The 21,145-nt window shown below is 41.2% G+C and overlaps 1 protein-coding gene across 2 annotated transcripts; it reads left to right on the top strand.

The window, feature by feature from the left end:
* The first annotated feature begins 8 nt into the window (after positions 1-8).
* Positions 9-19,474, top strand: LOC102782166 (NACHT, LRR and PYD domains-containing protein 3-like). 2 transcript variants are annotated; one of them, XM_087836783.1, is made up of 12 exons: positions 9-30; positions 7,377-7,508; positions 7,592-7,690; positions 8,137-8,253; positions 8,979-9,060; positions 9,224-9,452; positions 13,540-15,391; positions 16,108-16,281; positions 16,414-16,587; positions 16,960-17,133; positions 17,723-17,769; positions 17,912-19,474. In XM_087836783.1, the coding sequence occupies exons 2-12, from the start codon at positions 7,420-7,422 to the stop codon at positions 18,442-18,444; spliced, it is 3,570 nt and encodes a 1,189-aa protein (XP_087692909.1). In that variant the 5' UTR covers positions 9-30; positions 7,377-7,419; the 3' UTR covers positions 18,445-19,474. The 2 variants fall into 2 exon arrangements, with proteins under 2 accessions (XP_087692909.1, XP_006800395.2); XM_006800332.3 differs by lacking the exon at positions 9-30 and adding an exon at positions 3,410-6,065.
* Positions 19,475-21,145: the final 1,671 nt, after the last annotated feature.

Here is a 21,145-nt window from a genome sequence, read left to right as displayed (position 1 = left end):
TCTGATGGTTGAGACCAGGTCTGAGGAAGTGTAAGTGTGTTTTTAATGTGATTCATGAAAACAAAGCAGCTCACATTCAACCATCTTCAAACTGTCACATCACTCATTCACATCTCTGATGTCAGGAGTCATCATCAAAGTGTCAATCAATGAACAGATTTGATAAATGGTGCCCCGAGGTGTTGTGTAGAGATGGTCTGACTGGTTGCTATTACTGGGAGGTTGAGGAAAGTGGACATGTTCACATTTCAGTGAGTTACAGAATAATCCCAAGAAAGGGGCACTGAGATATTAGAAATTAAATTGAATTTGGATTTAATGATCAGTCCTGGTGTCTCAGCATATCTGATAAAGGTTGCTCTGCTTGGCACAACAACAGAGAAACCTCTCCTCTTACTCGTATACTCAGTCTCGTAGAGTAGCAGTACTCTACGAGACTGAGTTGGCAGTCAAGAAAGAAAGAAAATGATTCTTGTCGGTATATGAAAAATTGTACTTATTGACAGCGACTATCAGGAGGCAGTAATAGATACACTTTCTTAATGAGTCGCTGTCACTAGAACAGCCAGGTTACGGGCTTTTTATACTCGCTGTTCTGAACAATGTATGCAGTGTTGTGTACTGTCAGAGTGGTTTTACCCAATGTGGCCAGGTTATTTAACATGGTGCACTTCATGACTGCAATAGTATTTATGAATGACACAATAACTTTAACATCACTTTCATTTTATAGATACATACATACATTTATGAAAAAAAAAAAAAGCCCTCTCATCCCTGCGGGCGAGCTCGGGTCCTCTACCAGGTCCTCTACTAGGCAACTGCTAGTACAGTTGCCTAGTACTAGCAGGCAACTGTAGTACTATATTTATACCCCATATACCCCATATTTCTCCTGTTTTGGCTTCCCTTCATTGGCTTCCTGTTAAATCCAGAATTGAATTCAAAATCCTGCTCCTCACATACAAGGTCTTAAATAATCAGGCCCCATCTTATCTTAATGACCTTGTAGTACCATATCACCCTATTAGAGCACTTCGCTCTCGCTCTGCAGGCCTACTTGTTGTTCCTAGAGTATTTAAAAGTAGAATGGGAGGGAGAGCCTTCAGTTTTCAGGCCCCTCTTCTGTGGAACCAGCTTCCAGTTTGGATTCGGGAGACAGACACTATCTCTACTTTTAAGATTAGGCTTAAAACTTTCCTTTTTGCTAAAGCATATAGTTAGGGCTGGACCAGGTGACCCTGAATCCTCCCTTAGTTATGCTGCAATAGATGTAGGCTGCCGGGGATTCCCATGATGCATTGAGTTTTTCCTTTCCATTCACCTTTCTCACTCACTATGTGTTAATAGACCTCTCTGCATTGAATCATATCGGTTATTAACCTCTGTCTCTCTTCCACAGCATGTCTTTTATCCTGTCTTCCTTCTCTCACCCCAACCGGTCGCAGCAGATGGCTGCCCCTCCCTGAGCCTGGCTCTGCCGGAGGTTTCTTCCTGTTAAAAGGGAGTTTTTCCTTCCCACTGTCGCCAAAGTGCTTGCTCATAGGGGGTCATATGATTGTTGGGTTTTTCTCTGTATCTATGAAGCGCCTTGAGGCGACTTTTGTTGTGATTTGGCGCTATATAAATTGAATTGAATTGAATTGAATTGAATTGAATTGCTACAGAAGCTCCAGGAAAACATCAAATGGGCAAGAATGGAGTTTAAGCCAAGTAAATCTCGCAGCATCTCCATTGTAAAAGGAAAACTGACAGCCGAGCAATTTTATATCAGTGGAGAACCAATTCCAACAGTATTACAGAAGCCCATGAAGAGCCTGGGATGGTGGTATAATGCAGAACAACTAGAACAACTAAGGCATAACTTGGCTAATGACCTCAAGCGGATTAACAACACTGCACTCCCAGGGAAACTGAAGCTCTGGTACTTCCAGTTCGGGTTATTACCCAGACTACTGTGGCCATTGACAATGTACAAGGTCTTGCTCAATCATGCCAATCGACTAGAGAGGCTAGTGAGCTCCTACATTAAGAAGTGGCTCGGACTTCCCAAATTCCTCAGCAGCGACGGGATACTGGCATTGCCTATCCCTATCCTATCTGGGGCATGGAGTCTAACAGACTAAGTTTAATCATCCGAGCGACATGCGATGTGCTGCTTTCCCCAATAAATCTGCAGCTGTGGTTCAGAAAGGACCCATCCTGCCCCCTGTGTACAGTCCCAGCCACACTCAAGCACATCTTGGTTGGTTGTAGGACGAGCCTTACTCAGGGCAGATACACATGGAGACACAACCAGGTTTCAGGTGTCTAGCTGAGAAAGCGCAAAAGAAAATCCATCAACGCTCAACCTTCCACGAACCAAGAGGAGCGTCCGTTTTTATCAGCATTTGTCCGGGAAGGAGACAAGCTGAGGACGAGCTCGTCAAACCCAGACCTGGGCCCGCTGAAGGTTGCCAGGGATCAGAGGACTTGGATCAGAGGCTAATTTTTCCCACAGAGATCGTAACAACTACTCTGCGACCAGACCTTGTTCTTTGGTCTAACTCCCAAAAACTTCTGTACGTTATTGAGCTGACTGTACCATGGGAGGAAGTAATTGAGGAAGTATTTGAGCGTAAAAAGCTGCAGTATACCAACTTGGCAGCTGAGGCAGAGGATAGAGGCTGGAAGATCGGAAGATCAAGGTGCGCCTGGTGGAAGTGCGGCGGATTTGTTGGCAGTACAACAGCAAAACTGCTCAGAAAGATTGGGATCAAAAGACAGGCACAATGGCAGGCTATAAGAGAATTGGCTAACACTGCTGAGAGGACCAGTTACTGGCTATGGCTAAAAAGGGCTGACATCACTTGGGCAGCTAAGGCAGTCAACTAACGGCGATACACATGCCCAGGATTGATCGACCTGTGGTGGGCCTCCCGCAACAGAGTAAAACATAACATTAGAAGTTTTGCGTGTTGACTGGTACAGCTGTCTCAGGGCCTCCTGGAGACTGTGCAGTTAATCTCATGGTAGTCAAACTAAAAGGAGGAATGAAAGAATAGGAAAAAAAAAAAGTTCCGCTCTTCTCCCCTCTGCTCTTCTTCCCTTTTCTGGGAGGCAGTGGGGAGGTAGAGCGTACAGCCTGATCCAGCGGGGAGGTGTGGGAAGCCAGATCGGGCGCCCCCCTTCCGGCTCTCCTCTCTGTTCTCTCCTATCTTATCTTACTTACTTGTCTTACTTCTCTCTGTCACCTTTTCTGTCCCTTTGAAAAAATGAGGCTCCATAAATCTTAAAGAGGTAAGTATTTCTCAGTTGCAGTGAATAGATAGAATAAACTCTTATTCTTCACTTTACTTTGACTGAAACATGTTAAAATAGTCATTAAAAAATTCTTATTTGAAGCTTTATTTTACATATGGATGTGTTGAACTGTAGTTACATTTTGTGTATTTCCCATTGCTTTCAGTCACTTAAAGAACACCTTTTCCCCCTTGCTTTATTTTTTTTTAAAATACAAATTACACAGAGAAATGCTTTTCTTGTACAAATGACAATAAACGCTTTGAATCTTGAATTACGTCTTTAGATGTAAAAGCCTCTAAGTGCCGCCTCCATCAGCATTGTATCCAATGAAAGCTCTCTGTGAGTGCTGTAAGACAAACGCTTTTGCTTCAAGTCTTGCTAAATCCTACCTTAGCCTCTGAGCTCCTGACCAGAGCACCAGTCCGAGGACACAAATCAGATCATGTCAAGTCTCATTTATCCGTTTGTTCAGATTATCACAAAGATGCTTCTTACTAACTTCATGCAGTTCTGTCTTGATTTACTTGTGATGACACTCATATAGTATTTTTTGTCATTTCTTAATTTTTTATGTTACAAATTTTTTATGAGCATGTTACAAATACAACAAAGGCTTCTACAGACAAAAACATGGCTGCGCCATGGGCTCCCCCGTGTCACCTATTGTAGCCATCCTTTACATGGAGGAAGTGGAAAGGAAGGCTCTTGGCTCTTTCAAAGGAAGAGTACCCAGCCACTGGTACAGATATGTAGACGACACCTGGGTCAAAATCAAGACACAAGAAGTGGAATCCTTCACTGCGCACATTAACGCTGTGGATAAGAACATCAAGTTCACCAGGGAAGACACAAAGGATAACTGTTTGCCTTTCCTGGACAGGACAATGGAATGGAAACCTCAACATCGAAGTTTACTGGAAGCCCACACACACGGACCAGTACCTCCTCTTTGACTCCCATCACCCTCTGGAACACAAACTTAGAGTAATTAGGACCCTACACCACCGGGCAGAACATGTTCCCTCTAAGCCTGAAGGAAAAAAGAAGGAACACACACATGTAAAGGAAGCACTCAAAACGTGCGGCTATCCTAAATGGGCGTTCTTAAAGTCAGCAAAGAGGCACAGAAAAGAAGATCAGACACCAGCGAGGGAGGATAAGAACGACAGACGTAACAACATTGTCATCCCCTATGTAGCCGGTGTATCAGAAAAACTCAGGAGAGTTTTCTCCAAGCATGACATCCCGGTGCATTTCAGACCCAGCAACACGCTCAGACCAAAACTGGTTCACCCGAAAGACAAAACTCTAAAACACAGACTTAACAATGTGGTGTATGCTGTACAGTGCAGCGAGGAATGGCCAGACCTCTACATTGGAGAGACCAAACAGCCACTTCACAAGCGCATGGCATAACATAGAAGAGCCACCTCCACAGGACAAGACTCAGCAGTCCATCTGCATCTTAAGGACAAAGGACACTCTTTCGAGGATGCCAATGTTCACATTTTGGACAGAGAGGACAGATGGTTTGAAAGAGGAGTGAAAGAAGCCATCTATGTCCACTGTGAGAGACCGTCTTTGAACAGAGGCGGTGGTTTACGACACCAACTCTCTGCCATCTATAATCCAGTTTTGAGTTCCCTCCCCAGACGCCTTAATGCCTACTCACATCCTGGGCTATCTGACCTCAGGAAATCACATGATAGGGTGGGGCCAGGTTTCACAATGAGCTCACCCGAAACCCTGGCTGATTGGGACCCACATCCATTTTCACACCTTGGCTCAGGCGATTAGAGGATCATCAGGGGGTCCTTTTGTCCCTCTGTGGGGGGAAGCTCCCACTGCGCTTAAATCTGGGACTCTCCACCATTTGACCTTAGAACTGAAGAAGCTTCTCGGATGAGAGGCGAAACGTCTTCAAGCAACTTAAAGAAGTCCAGACGCTTTTCTTTGCAAGCTCCTTTGACTACGATGACCTGGATGATTGAGAACCTTCACAGACATATGTTACATTTTATATTGATTGATTGTCATGTTTATCCTTGTTTTGAGCAGCGTGTGGTGCAACTTTTCTGCATTGTCTTCTGCTTATAATTTATTGTTTATGTGGTCATTTTATTGCTGATAATTTATTCAGTGTTTTGTTTGTGAACTGTGTTTTCATTATTTGTAATGTTTCGGTTGCATCTTAAATTTGTTTGCCACTGTTTCCTCTGAATTGTCTAAACTGGTGACCTTAAAGGTTTCTGCACAAAATAAAAACAAAACAAAAAATTATTTAAATTACATTTTTCAAATAAGACATTTCATTCAGTGTCAGTTTTAATTAATTCTAATTTCGCATTTGAACTTTTCAAATTCTGAATTTCATGCCAGAAAAATGTTTAAATTATTTTGGGGCAGGGAAAACAAAAAAGTACTAAATTTAATGCAATAGAGGACAAAAACGTAGCTCTGTGTCACGGGATGGGCAGCCTTGATATTCCAAATAGAGCACAGAGTGTGGGTGCTGGCACTGTTAGAGATATTGTATCTCTAACACATAGCAGCTGCAGGTTAATTATTGATGGCATTAAAGTCATTTCAGTGTGAAGCTAATCTTTGACATGTGAGCTGCAGATTAGGATTCTTTAGTGGTTTGAAGTGTTTTATTTGGCAGAAGTCTCCTGACGCAGAGGAGCGATCACAGAAGAAAAGCAGAGCATTTTCTGTTTTTCAATAGAAAGCTGGTCCAGGCAGCAGAGAGCTGCAGAGTGAAGTTCATAGGAACAAGCTGAGTAAGTGCAACTTTGATTCATTTGTCTCTGAGATTTCTTCTTCATCACAGAGCTGCTGCTCTTTGTTAATGTTTGTTTGTTTGGGGAACAGATTGAGACTCATTACATCTCTGATACATCTTGTATTGGATGAAATCAATAAAAACAATACACAAAATTCCTTTATCAAAAAAGTCTTTGATATCCAATTTAGAGCTTTTCAAACCAATCCATGTAAGAAGAGCTTTTCCCCCTCACATCACATCAGACAGACAGCTTGTGTTTTTCTTTATCAGGCAACAACAGGTTGTTAACAGCATCATGAAATGTGTCTGAGTGTGCACGTCACATCAGATCCGAGCAGAGAACGTCTGACTGTAATGTGATGTTTAGTAAGATGGACTCTGAACAAGCTCACCATCAAACTGTAAAACTATAAAAATCCTGTATTTCATGTTGATGATGAGATTGTTTTATGAAGGATCATAGTTCATTCCTGTTAAATATTCTCCATAATTCATGGAGAATATTTAACAGGAATCGCTGAGAGCCCCCTGCTGGTTCCCTCTAAGTCAGGGGTGTCAAGCATTAGGCCCAGGGTACTGAATCAGCCCAGCAAAGACTAATCCTACCTGCTGGACGGCTTTGGAATTTTTGACTTTTGACTTCTAACTGTATTTTTATGTTTTACATATTTTCCTACTGATCAACATCTCCCCATAGCAATTCATTCATTCAAGCTTTTAAATAATATCTGTTTTAAAAAGTTCAAATACATCTGCTTGCTGGGCTGGAAGTTAGATTTCCACCACTGTCTGCTTGTGAAATTTCTCTGGTAAGTTTACCAATTGCAGCTCTGAGTCAGTTTCTTGATGGTGAGTATTACTGTTGTTGAGAGGTCTACATCTACATACAAATCAAATTTACTCTTTTTCTCAGACACTTCAAGTTGCCCTAAATGATCTATCCTAAGTAAGCATAACTTTGTTTTTTCGAGGCAATGAGTTTGCGTACTTTTTTAAAAAAAAGTTCTGGTAACTCATTACTGTACAGCTTTTCATTTTTTTCCTTCTGATTATCGAATTAGGGGTTCAGGTGATGAGGAGGAAATTAAAATATTCAGTCAAAGTAGCTTCATGGCTCCATCTAATGGGCTGATAGCAGAAGTAGAGCAGCTGATGGCAGCTTCCTCTGCCTCACACTGCTGTCTGACTGCATTCAGCTGACACTGAGATGAAGCAGAAAAGAAGCAGCTGATATTTGGACAGCACACATGATGGAAAGGAGGATTTCAGTTGATTTGCACATGAATGATTTGTGTTTCCTCGGAAGGTGAAGGTGAAAAGTGTGTGTGAGCTGACGTGAATTCAGCAGCATGGATCAGTGTGAGGACAGAGAGGAGGGAGTCCCTCCATCTAAAACCTCTCTGTGTGGGGAACATGAGAGCCAGACCAAAGCTCAGAGGTGAGATGACCATCTCTAACTGTCCATGACTTTTCCCATGTCCCAGCTCAGCACTCACATCACTTAAACTTCATTATTCACAGGAACCAACATGGAGCTGAACCCAGCTGTGTGTCCTTAAAGAGCAACTTCTCAAAAGGTATTGGTGAAGATTTTATGGGACAACATTCTCCACCAGAAAGGTAACCTGTAAATGTCTTTACTCTTTTTCACACATACATTTTTGTGTTCATGTGTTACACAGTCTGTGTTAAAGGTTGTTTTTGTTTTAATAAGAATACCTTAGCCTTTCTTAACAAACATAAGTTGTGTTGTCTGTCCTTTCAACAGTGGCAGAACACACTTCACTCCCAGAAGCTGTAAACAACGAAATAATCAACATATTTTGACACAACACACTCAGTTTTTTAAAAAGAAAAAAAAAATCTTCCAGCTATAATGATAGTGAATAATAAATATTATAATGTCAAGGACTTGAGTGCAGGAGTGCCTCTCACATTGATGAATCACAGTGTAACTGCAGTAGCATTTGTAGTTCTGATGTGTGAGATGACCACCTCTGACTGTCCATGAGTCTTCTCCATGTCATAGCTCAGCACTCACATCACTGCTCCATCATTATTCACAGGAACCAACTTAGACTTGAGCCTTGGCCTATACCTGAACCCAGCTGTGTGTCTTTAAAAAGCAACTTCTCAAAAGGTATTGGTGAAGATTTTAGACAACAGCATTCTCCAGCAGTGAGGTAATTTGTTTTTTTTTAATAAATGTTCAACTCTTTTTACACACATTTGAGTGAATAATAATAATAATAATAATAACAACAACAACAACAACAACAACAACAATAATAATAATAATAATAATACCTTAGTCTTTCTGATCAAACATAAGTAGTAATGCCTGTCCTTTCAACTGCAGCTAGGTTTGTTTTTAAATAATCAATCAAAAATTATGTTAAATAATGAATTATCAGTAATAAATATTAATAATAATTTTATTGACCATTAAATATATTTACAAGTACAGAACCTCGGAGTGCAGGAATGCATCTCTGGTTTTCTGGGTGATGTGCTGTTCTAGGGGCACACAGTAAATGAACTGGAGTGTATGCAAGTCTGATGTGTCAAAGAGGTTGAGTCCCCTCATTAAACTTGACCTCTCTAAATAATGGCTTTAATATTTAGTCCTATTATAGCTGATAAAGTACAGAGTTTAGAAATATACACACATGTGATTTTTTAAATTGTAATTTTTTTTAAATTCTGTATTATCATTAACCGATCTAACACAGTAACTGTTAAAACCAGGAAATCAATGTGGAGCAACAAGAGTCAAAAAAAGTGATCTCAGCGGGAGTGGAAACTATTTCTGTGGGGTTATTACAACCACAGGGAGTCACTTGCTTCAATGTTTTGTCAAAATATCAGTTACTACATACACTTTGAACTAATCATGATTTCTCCACAGAGTGGACACAAAGACCTCAGTGGTTCCCAGTGGTCATTCTGCCCAGCAGCAGTGTCAAAAACACCTGGACTCCATATTTATGGTCTGTACATGTACAACAACTACTGTACTTTTACATCTATTCTGTTCACAGTCATCTACATGATGCTATTTGTAGACCAGTGCAATGTCAGTGTTTCATGGATCTTATATTGTGGCCCACAATTTCAGTCTAACTGGTTTATTAATGCAGTGTTGTGTTCCAGCTGCTGGAGGAAAACATTATCACTTTTGTGAAGAATGAGTTGAAGAAGATCCAGGAGGTTCTGAATCCCGGTTACGGGCAAAACCTAGAGCGTCAGAATGAGGATGAGGAGGTGTTGGACACTGAGAATCAAGAGCAGAGGAACAGCAGCAGAGAGGCATTTGTGAAAATCACACTGCACTTCCTGAGGAGAATGAAGCAGGAGGATCTGGCTGACTGTTTGCAGAGCAGTAAGAAGATTTCTCTCAATATTTAAACTGCTCCATAAATGTGATAAAGAAAGTTTGCAAAAGAATCTATGCAGTCCTGTGAAAAATGATCATACTTATTGCTGGAGCATTCAGGTTTGTTTTAAGACGTTGCCAGAGTCTTAACAAGAGTGGATGTCCTATAAAATTTATACAGTCATGTTACGTAAGGCCCCAAATGGCTGCCGTGCAAGAAAGTAGTAGCTCTAATATTGACCAGTAAGGAACCACCACACGCACACTGCAATGGGTACACAAGATTTTTTTCCTCAGAGTCAAACTACTGGCTGAAGACAACTCTGGCCAGGAATCCAAGGCCCAAAGCCACCACAGTCAGGGTTGTTAGCCTGGTTACAAACAGGGGAAAGGTGGTCACTTGGAAGAACAAGCAGCCAAAAACATATCAATCCTGCATCTTCCTCAGAAAGGTGTCATTCGAGGTTGGGTCTCCACATCAAATCCTGGGGCTTCCACTCTCTAGCTGAAATTTCCCTAAAACTTGTCCAGTTTCCTTTTCATGGGCACAGAGAGTCTCCAATCCAGTGTTTTTTCTCCAAGCAGATCCACACAAATCCCAATTAAAATGAGTCCTCCCTCCAACATCCTCAGATTATTTTAAAAGCAAAACCAGGCCAGGTTAAAAATCTTTTTCTTTAAAATGTGCACACTTATTTTTGGAGTCTCCGAGGCTTCCCTGCTGCACCAGTGTCCTACAACCCCCCCCCCCCCCCCCCCCCTTCCTGTTTCCTTCCTGAGAAGGGCTCCAGTCCTTAAGTACACTGGCTAATGATGATGATTGGGGACCAGTGAAAACACTGCTGAACATAATGAAACAGAAAGTAGAACTAATGACACTGAGACAGAAGGCTGGCATGGTGAAGTACCCCCCCTTTCAAAGGCCGGTACCCGGCGGCCCAAAGAAAATACACCAGACCGGGTTGGGCAGAGGGGGTCCAAGACGAAGAGACAGAGTCCAAACATGAACAGTTCAGGTGGGCGGCCACAGGGAAGGCAGCGGTGGCAACTTAGCAGATCCAGAGGCCGACCACGCCGGCGACAAGGTCCAGTCAGCGGCCTGCAAGGTGGCCGCCAACGTCAAATCAGATGTGGGCGAGGAGGTGGCGTGGGAATTGCCGGACTAGAAGAAACATGACCAGATAGCGACAGGGCAGCTGCAGGCGACGGCGTGGGAGCCAGTGGTGGCGGAGCAGCTGCAGGCGACGATGTGGGAGCTGGCGGTGCAGGGCCAGCAGGGGCGGAAACCTTTGCCTGAAGAACTGAACAAGGGGATGAATGAGTGACTAGGCCAGAGACTGGATAGGAGATTGGGCAACGGGCGACTGAGCTACGAGAGAGTGGACTACAGACCTGACTGACTGGAATACAGGAGACTGGGCGACAGACATAGCCACAGGTGACTGGAGGACAGGAAGAGACTGGGCTACAGGTGACGGGAGGACAGGAGGAGACTGGGCTACAGGTGGTGGGACAGAAGGAGACTGGACTGCAGGTGACAGGACAGGAGGAGATTGAACTGACTGGCTGGAGACTGAGCTACAGGCGTCTGGGGGACGGGAGACTGAGCTACAAGTGACTGTGTTACTGTTGGTGAGGTTAATGGCTGAGCTCATGGTTGTGTTAGAGATGGTGACAGTGCTGCAGCCTGAGATAATAAACCGGGTGCTTGAGCTGGGAATAGGTCTGTTAACTTAACCAGGGATTGAGCTACGGTGTGAAAAGATGGATGAGGAGGTGGATGAAGTGGTAGACTGGCACGTGGAGAGGCTAGCTCTTCCGAGCCTCTAGGGAGGTCAGCCTTGATTCTGGCTGCCCTCACCCCTCTGCGCTGGGACAGGCACAGAAGGTGGCTGAACACCAGTCATCCCCACCCGAGAAACAGGAACGGTTGTGGAGGTAGACTGGGTCACAGCTAGGAGCTGGCACAGGAACAGGCAATAGCTGAACATTAACTGCCCTCACCTGAGCAGAATGAACAGGCGAAGGGAATGGCGGACTTTGAGGTGCCTTGCTAACAGGAAAAGGCTGAACTATTGGTGAGGAGATTTTGATTGAGTGGGAGAAATTATCTGATCTAGTGGTGTGAATGTCATTAGTAATGTCCTGGGATAATGAAACAGTCTCTTTGGAAGAGGGGATCAGACTTCTCAGCATCGCTGTGAATGTCTATGCCAGGGCGCTGAAGAGGTTAGTTGAGTCTCAAATAAAGGAAGAACAATGTTGTTTTCAACCTGGTCAGAGAACACTAGACCAGCTCTTTATCCTCCTGAGGATATTTGATGGTAAGTAGAAGTTTGCCATTCGTGTTTTGTGGAATTAAAGAAGGCATTTGACTGCATCCCTTGGAGTATCCTGTGGGGAGTAGCTCAGGTGTATTGAGTGTCTGGCTTGTTGCTACAAGCCATTCATTCCCCATATAACAGTTACATGAACTTGTTCTGCATTGCCAGCAATAAGGTGAACTTGTTCCCAGAGTGGGTCGGACTCCAGCGGCCGTCCTTTTGTCACTTGAATCCTGTTCAGAATTCTTATGCGCAGAATTTCTAGACATAGCCAGATGGCAGAAGGATTCCACTTTGATAGCCTCAGAATTTCATCTCCTCTTTTTGCAGATGATGTTGTTCTGTTGGGGACATCAGGTGGTGGCATCCAGCGCAACCTGGAGGGTTTAGCGTTGAGTTTGAAGCACACTGTGGATGTTGTCACTTACAGAATAATTTCTTGGCACTGATCCCATGAATACCAGTGAATCTGGATTTTTTTTCATTGCAGTAAGTTTCTCATCTGAAGCTGACAGATCAGACCTCCACATGTTTTATTGTTTTTCTTGTAATCTGTTAGCCTTTTTCATATGAACACTGATTCCAGTTTTTTTTTTTTTACTCAAGTCAGAGTGAATGTCTTGGGGAAACCTATATTCAGCACATGTGTTATTTGAGCCCAAGTATATTTAAAAAATATATATTTCCACTTATATTTATATATTTGTTCACTCCTCCACTGCAGCTGAGCCAGGGACCACACCTCTGCCACAATACTCTAATTATAATTTTTTTGTAGAATTTTTTTAAACAGTCATCACTTCCATGGAAACACTTTGGAAAACAGCATCTCTTCTGGCTTCCTCATTGGAACATGGACAGTACTATTCAGTTCTCCATAGTGAGAATTTTTCTTTATTTTTTGCCTTAGAAGTGCAGGCTTTTCTCTTAGAAAAATCATCATCAGTTTCTCTGCTTCACCGTAATGTGTTTTGTTATATAAGAAATGTGAGTGGGTCAGTATGCAGACAGTGTTTAAATTCTCTACAGATTGCACAGTTGCACAAACATACACATGGCAATGAGAACAAAATATACCAAAAAAAATAGACTAGTATGCACGTTAGATATTATTAGGCAGAGGCTCTGAAACAATAGAGTACAACAGTAGATCGTATTATTGTATGATCTACTGTACAATATAAAGCGCCTTGAGGCGACTGCTGTAGTGATTTGGTGCTATATAAATAAAATTGAATTGAATTGAATAGATCCCATGGTAATTTTGTGTGAGAACCCATTGTTTGCATAGGATAGGAATGTTTGCATGCAAATATTAGTAAAAATTAAGCCTGATGTCCTTTGGACAGACAATAATAATAAAGTTTGGTCATAAGGCACAGTTTGTGTTTAGAGAAAACTAAACACAGTACAGGAGCACAAATGCCTCATACCAACTGTGAAACACAGACCTGGGCACCTTGCAGTCGTTAAATTAGCCATGAACTCCTCTTTATAAAAAGTTATTCTAGAGACAAATTCTCAAAATGATGATAACTGTCCAGAAGCTAAAACTTGGCCACAATTGGGCCATAGACAAGGGCAACAGCAAATCAAATACAATGGCTCAGTAAAATTCAACTCTCAAGTGGACCGAAGCACTGAAGCACTTTACACAGTTTTTCACAGGACTGTATATTTATGATAATAATTATCTTGAGGAATGGGATGTTGGAATTATTTAAGTACTATAATTCATTTATTTGACTTATTTGTTGTGTATTTTTCAGAAATGTTTGCTCCACTTTATCAGCATAACCTAAAATCTAAGCTGAAGAGGAAGTTCCAGTGTGTCTTTGAGGGGATCGCTAAAGCAAGAAACCCAACCCTTCTCAATCAGATCTACACAGAGCTCTACATCACAAAGGGAGGGACTACAGAGGTCAATCAAGAACATGAAGTTAGACAGATTGAAATAAGAGCCAGGAAACCAGACAGAGAAGAAACAACAATCAGACAAGAAGACATCTTTCAAACCTCACCTGGAAGAGAGAAACCAATCAGAGCAATGCTGACAACAGGGGTGGCTGGTATTGGGAAAACAATCTTAACTCAGAAGGTAACTGTGGATTGGGCTGAAGAAAAAGCCAACCAGGACATCCAGTTCATGTTTCCATTCACTTTCAGAGAGCTGAATGTGCTAAAAGAGGGAAACTTCAGCTTGATGGAACTTGTTCATTATTTCTTTACTGAAACCAAAGAAGCAAGAATCTGTAGCTTTGAAGATTTCAAGGTTGTCTTTATTTTTGATGGTCTGGATGAGTGTCGACTTCCTCTGGACTTCTACAATACAGAAATCCTAACTGACCCTAGAAAGTCCACCTCAATAGATGTGCTGCTGACAAATCTCATCAGAGGTGATCTGCTTCCTACTGCTCGCCTCTGGATAACCACACGACCTGCAGCAGCCAATCAGATCCCTGCTAATTGCATTGACATGGTGACAGAGGTCAGGGGGTTCACTGACCCACAGAAGGAGGAGTACTTCAGAAAGAGATCCACAGACGAGCGACTGGCCAGCAGGATCATCTCCCACATCAAGACATCACGAAGCCTCCACATCATGTGCCACATCCCAGTCTTCTGCTGGATCACTGCTACAGTTCTGGAGGATGTTCTAAAAACCAGAGAGAGAGGAGAGCTGCCCAAGACCCTAACTCAGATGTACATCCACTTCCTGGTGGTTCAGGCCAAAGTGAAGAAGGTCAAGTATGATGGAGGAGCTGAGACAGATCCACACTGGAGTCCAGAGAGCAGGAAGATGGTTGAGTCTCTGGGAAAACTGGCTTTTGATCAGCTGCAGAAAGGAAACCTGATCTTCTATGAATCAGACCTGACAGAGTGTGGCATCGATATCAGAGCAGCCTCGGTGTACTCAGGAGTGTTCACACAGATCTTTAAAGAGGAGAGAGGACTGTACCAGGACAAGGTGTTCTGCTTTGTCCATCTGAGTGTTCAGGAGTTTCTGGCTGCTCTTCATGTTCACCTGACATTTGTGAAGTCTGGAGTCAATCTGATGGAAGAAAATCAAAAAGCCTCCCAGAAATTTAAAACAAGAAAACCTGGAAAGAAACATTTCTACCAGAGTGCCGTGAACAAGGCCTTGCAGAGCCAAAATGGACATCTGGACTTGTTCCTCCGCTTTCTTCTGGGTCTTTCGCTTCATAATAATCAAAGTCTTCTGCAAGGACTGTTGGCACAGACATCAAATAGCTCACGGACAAATCAAATTCTGTCACAATGTTTGTTGACACTGACTGGAAGTAGCTCACAGACCAATAGAAAAGCAGCTCAGTATATAAAAATGAGGCTCAGTAGGAATCTGTCTACAGAGAAAAGCATCAATTTGTTCCATTGTCTGAATGAACTGAACGATCGTTCTCTGGTGAAGAAGATCCAACAATCGTTGAGTTCACAACGTTTTTCCACAGATAAACTGTCTCCTGCTCAGTGGTCAACTCTGGTCTTCATGTTACTGTCATCAGAAGAAGCTCTTGAAGTGTTTGATCTGAAGAGTTACTCTGCTTCAGAGGAGGTTCTTCTGAGATTGTTGCCAGTGGTCAAAGCCTCCAACAAAGCTATGTATGTACACATATACTACAATATATTCATTAATGAATATACTAGTTCTTTTATGAAAATTAAGGCACTGGACATCATTATCATCAAGGTTTGAGTTAAATCATGTTAAGCCCTGGCCTAGGGGAAACCCAAAGCGCAACATGCAGATGGCTCCCCTGCTCCCCGAGGAAAGGTACAGCAGGACTTGTAATTTCAAACACAGGACATTTTATTTCCCTTTAGCCATAGAAATCAGGGTGGGCATTGCAAAAACAATAAACAAAACATTCTAGAAAGGAAACTCAGCAAACATATGTACCTATCACAAGAAGTGAAAGAAAAGAAAGGCCTCTGACCTGTCTTCCTAACCTAAACCTAAGGGAGAAAAAGGCTTTAAAAGAAAAAGGCTTTCCACCCCTACAGCTACCAGATCAATCTCTACAAAAACAAAACATTATTTACAATATATATAAAAAAATAACAAATCTAGCTCTTCTAGATAAAGAAAAACTTCATTACACAATACACAACTAAATACACAGCATGGCCTGATTGGATACTGGAAGTAGGCAGTGCTACACTGGCGGGTTCCAATTTATAGTCTTATTCAGTCTAAAGTCTTTTATATAAATTAATAAGTTTATATCACTTGTTTGTTTGTTTTTTAATATTCTACCACATTTTCAACCAGATATACACGTTTCTTTATATTTCTTTCCATATTTATGTTTCTTCAGACTGAGCAACTGTAACCTTTCAGAGAGAAGCTGTGAAGCTCTGTCCTCAGTTCTTAGATCCCAGTCCTCCAGTCTGAGAGAGCTTGACCTAAGTAACAACAACCTAATGGATTCAGGAGCAAAGATGCTGTTTGCTGAACTGAAGAGTCAGCACTGTACACTGGAAACATTAAGGTCGGATGTGTATGTTTGTATGTGGATATTAGAGAGAGTGAGAGAGACATTGTTTTTACTATTAAATTCATTTGTTTCTAAGACGTAGCTAAAACAAGTGTCTACATATTTATATTATTGTATTTTTTTCAGATTAAGTATGTGCAACCTCTCAGAGAGAAGCTGTGAGGCACTTTCCTCAATTCTTGGAATACATCCCACATCTTTAAAAGAGCTGGACCTGAGCAACAATGACCTGAAGGACTCAGGAGTAAAGATGCTTTCTGCTGGACTGAAGAGTCCACAATGTACATTGGAAATTCTAAGGTAATGTTGTTTGAGAAAATTAACCACTAAGAATTGTTACCAATACAATTCAGAGGCTCATACGCGTCCACAAAACCGAGTTAGCAGGCAATTAAACTTTATATATGTTAGATGTCAGTATAACTAAATTTTGAAGCAGCATATAAGCATTGTTTAGTGGCTGTAGAATTTTGCTCAAAGCATTAATGTGTCTTAACTGTAACACAGATGATCATCTACAAAACATAAATTCACAGTCATTTCTAACTCACCAACTCCCTTCCTCAGTGACTGTTTAATTATATGTTGGAAACAGTTTTCTCTTATATTATTCACAGAAGAAAACAATTCTTTCAGAGAACCTGTGATATGAATTGGTTTATGTGTCTGCAGGCTTTCAGGTTGTTTGATCACAGAAGAAGGAAGTAATGATTTGGCTTTGGCTCTGAGCTCCAACCCCTTCCATCTCAGAGAACTGGATTTGAGCTACAATCATCCAGGATACTCAGCAGTAAAGCTTCTGTCTTCTGGAGTGAAGGATTCACACTGGAGTCTTGACACTTTGAGGTATAGAGAGAGCTGCCGCAACAAATTCATGCTGCAAAACTTGCCAAATCCTCAAAGAAGATTTGGCAAGTTTTTATGGGTGGCTGTAGCTCAGGTGGCAGAGCAGGTCAGCCACTAATCAGAAGGTCGGTGGTTCGATCCCAGGCTGCCTCCTGGCTGCATGCCAAATATCCTTGGGCAGGCCATTTATGGGTGCAACCTCAATTCTCCTCCTTAACCCACAAATACCTTTTTCTTATGGCACAAATATGGTACCATTTAAGGGGAAATCAAATGGTTTTCCATACAAGATTTACTGCCAAGAAGCATTGTATAACAAGGAAATAATCATTTAAATACAAATTTCCTCACTTTTTGTGCTACGTTTAAATTTTCTGTCACCAAAGTGACAGAGAATATATCTGCCATGGGTCAGTACAACAAATAAGAAAAGATGTATGTGAAAACATTTGGTTAACTAGTCTGGATTAGTTCAAATGCTGTGCTCTTCTGCCATCACTGTCTAACAGCATGTGTATGAGAGCGATGTAATCTCCATGTGTGCATGCTGAAAGAGACTGTGCTGGTCTGACCCCCCTCCTCCTTTCAGGGTGGAGCCTGCTGGAGTCCGATGGTTGAAACCAGGTCTGAAGAAGTGTAAGTGTGTTTTTAATGTTCATGAAAAAAAGAAAGCAGCACACATTCAACCATCTTCAAACTGTCACATCACTCATTCACATCTCTGATGTCAGGAGTCAATCAATGAACAGATGTTTATTATGTTTGTTCCCTCCATCAGATGCCTGTGAACTTACAATTGACATGAACACAATTAGCAGAGAACTTCATCTGTCTGACAACAACAGGAAGGTGACACGTGGACGACCATTTCAGTCATATCCTGATCATCCAGAAAGATTTGAACGGCCTCAGTTTCTGTGTCGTGATCCCTTGAGGGGTCGCTGCTACTGGGAGGTTGAGTGGAGAGGATATTCTGATCTATCTGTAAGTTACAGCAAAATCAAAAGGAAAGGAAGAAATAATACTGGTGCATTTGGATGGAATGATCATTCCTGGAGTTTGTGGTTCTCTGAAAGTAATCCTTACTGTGTCTCTTACAATAACAAAAAAACACATATCTCCTCCTCCTCCTCCTCTGTGTCTAACAGAGTAGCAGTGTATGTGGACCTTTCTGCTGGCACTCTGTCCTTCTACAGAGTCTCCACTGACACTCTGATCCACCTCCACACCTTCAACACCACATTCACTGAACCTCTTTATCCTGGATTTACACTCTGGGATAGAGCCTCAGTGAGTCTGTGTGTAGTTTAATATAAATAAATATAAAGTAAAAATATACTCAGTTGAATCTGTATCAGAGTACAGTTAAGTCTGTAAATATCTGTCTGTTTCACTTAAACACACATTTTCAGATTCCTGGATTAAGACAAATTTAAAAACTGCTGAGAGACATTCACACATTATTACCTAAAGATGTTTTCGTTCACCCTATTTTTATTCATACTCACTCTTACAATACTTAAATGATAACTATGCTGTAACCTGTTTGTGATGTATAAATAACCAGGAAATTATTATTATGTTACAAATTATGTTTACATTTTTTGCAGTTGTAGACAATGTTTCTTGTTTTTTACACCGCACCTGTTTTTTTTATAGCATCTTGGTGTTTAAAACAAAATGCTGTGTTATGTTTTTTAGCCAAAATCTGAACAAATTAGAAAACATCTTAAAACTGAGACCTTCGGTTGCCTTTAACAGCCTGTTGACTCGGTTGTTTATAAAGAACCAGGGATCAATTTTATATGAACAAAAAAGAAAAGAAAAGAAATGACAGTTAAGGTTACTCACAGTTACCTTGCCCCAATGTTTAACTTTTAGTCTCTTAATCTAATGTTATCTTTTAAATAAAGTGCACAAATGACTAATATCACCAAATATGTAACTCCACCCGGGGTAACTAGGGACATATCCATACAAGTTCAACCCAAACTTGCCTGAACCTAAGTGGAGGGCTTTTTTCTTTCTTTAAAAATCTGTGAATATTTTACACATTTGCATTAGAATGGCCGATATTTATTTTCCTCCAATGAAATAAATTGTTTCTACTCATTCTTTCTGAGGTTTAAGTAATTAATCCAGCCGAACACTTCTCCACTTCTTATTCTGGCTGGTTTCTGTGATTGAAAGAGTAACAGTGAAAATAATATGTTAAGATTTTTAATTAATTGATGTTGTAATTGTAATTCCAGATCATTTTTCTCACTCACTTATTATTGCATTTCTTTATATACTGAAGGTGAATTTATATCAGCTTATTACTTGTTAAATTTTTCAATAAAATGGTGTCATATGACAAAGATCAGCTGTTTGGATGTCTCTTTTTCTCTATTTATCTGTGGCTGCAGCTGCAGACTCTTCCTCACTGATCAGTCTGCAGACTGTTTACTCAAAATATTGATTTGTCTGGTAAATATCAGCAATCGCTGAAAGGTTCCCACTGTTTGTTTTAGCGGGACAACAATACGAAAACTTCAAATAATCTGATTACAGCCAGAGATGATAAAATAAAAACTTCAAAACAGTTAAGAGTTTCAACATGCAGATGATTGGAACATGATTCAACAATTATCAGAACAGATCCAGATTAATTTTCTGGTATAAACGAGAAAACATCACTTCACTGGTTGCTTTAATTCTGTCACAGTATAAACATTGAGACCGAAATCACAGAAGAACCCAGGATCGAGTACCATGCAGTGACCATCAGATTGATCTCTATTCTCTGTCCCAAGTAGAAAAAAATATACCGCATTGCTTTTCACAAAACAAAGGCACCAAACATCAAAGGAACAGCAGAGGCACTAGCGTTACTATTTCTTAGCCTGCCCCACTCCACTTCAGTTTCAGTTTCAGCCTGAACAACAGTCAGTCAGCTTCATTCAATCCAGAGCCAGCAGCATAGTTTAGATTGGAGAAATCCTCATTCACACAAGTTCACTTCAAGAATTATTTTCACGTTGTTCTTTTTAACCTGGTGAACATGGCTCGAAGGGCTAATTTTACATCAGAAAATCAAAAGGATTGACATCATCTGGTTAAATACACACATAACAAATGCATAACTCAATACTCAACAAACCATACACAAGCAAAACATCACAACAGCTTTGTCTCTCTAACCAGATTCTGATCAGGCTGCCCCTCATCTTTAAGTCCTTCTAATGGTGGTACTTATGTACGACACAATCCTGGTAACAGTGACGGAAACCCTGTGACCCCACCTGCAGTATCAGATATGCCCAGACAGCAACTCTGGCGATTTTCATCCATTTTTATGGAAACAACCTGCCAAACAAATTCCAAAGGGCAGCAGCAGTTTTATCACAAATCACGGTTATAGTGTTATCAGAATCAGAATCAGAATACTTTATTGATCCCTAGGGGAAATTATTTTTTGTTACAGTGCTCCATTATAAACAAACATTAACAAAGACAGACAATACACTAACTAAGAATGGCACAATAAACAGGCATATATATACATAAAAGTCACTTATTAATAAATAGCTGAAAATGATTGACTTTTGAGGTGTCAGAGGTCACTGCCTGGCCAAAACACTGAACAAGACACTGTAAGCAACATGGGGTGGTAACTGAGAAGATAAACTATAAGCAACTCAAAAAGATGTTCACTTATCAGGAAATATCTGATGCATAAAAACTATATGGATGCGTGGCAGTGTGCACAAAGAACAAAAGGATGAGCATGCTGTTGCAGAAGTCAGTCTCAGCACAGCATGATGAAGGATGTCTCGGGTCCTAAAATGTGTCACAGTGGGAGATGACGCCATTATGAAGGATGCACAGTTGTACCCTTTAGAAGTGTTTTTACTTCCACAATATGGCAGAACAGAGGAAGGAAAAGTCTTTAAACAGCTCACCTGATGTCACAATGCTTCATGTTATGAATTCTGTTTAAAGCGGCTGTAAATATGAAACACGTCGTGTC

Source organism: Neolamprologus brichardi, chromosome 23 (genome assembly GCF_056152115.1).
Source record: "Neolamprologus brichardi isolate AB-2024 chromosome 23, ASM5615211v1, whole genome shotgun sequence".
Taxonomy (NCBI): domain Eukaryota; kingdom Metazoa; phylum Chordata; class Actinopteri; order Cichliformes; family Cichlidae; genus Neolamprologus; species Neolamprologus brichardi.
The sequence above is the reverse complement of the archived record's forward strand: the minus strand, read 5'-3'. Positions and strand labels throughout refer to the sequence as shown.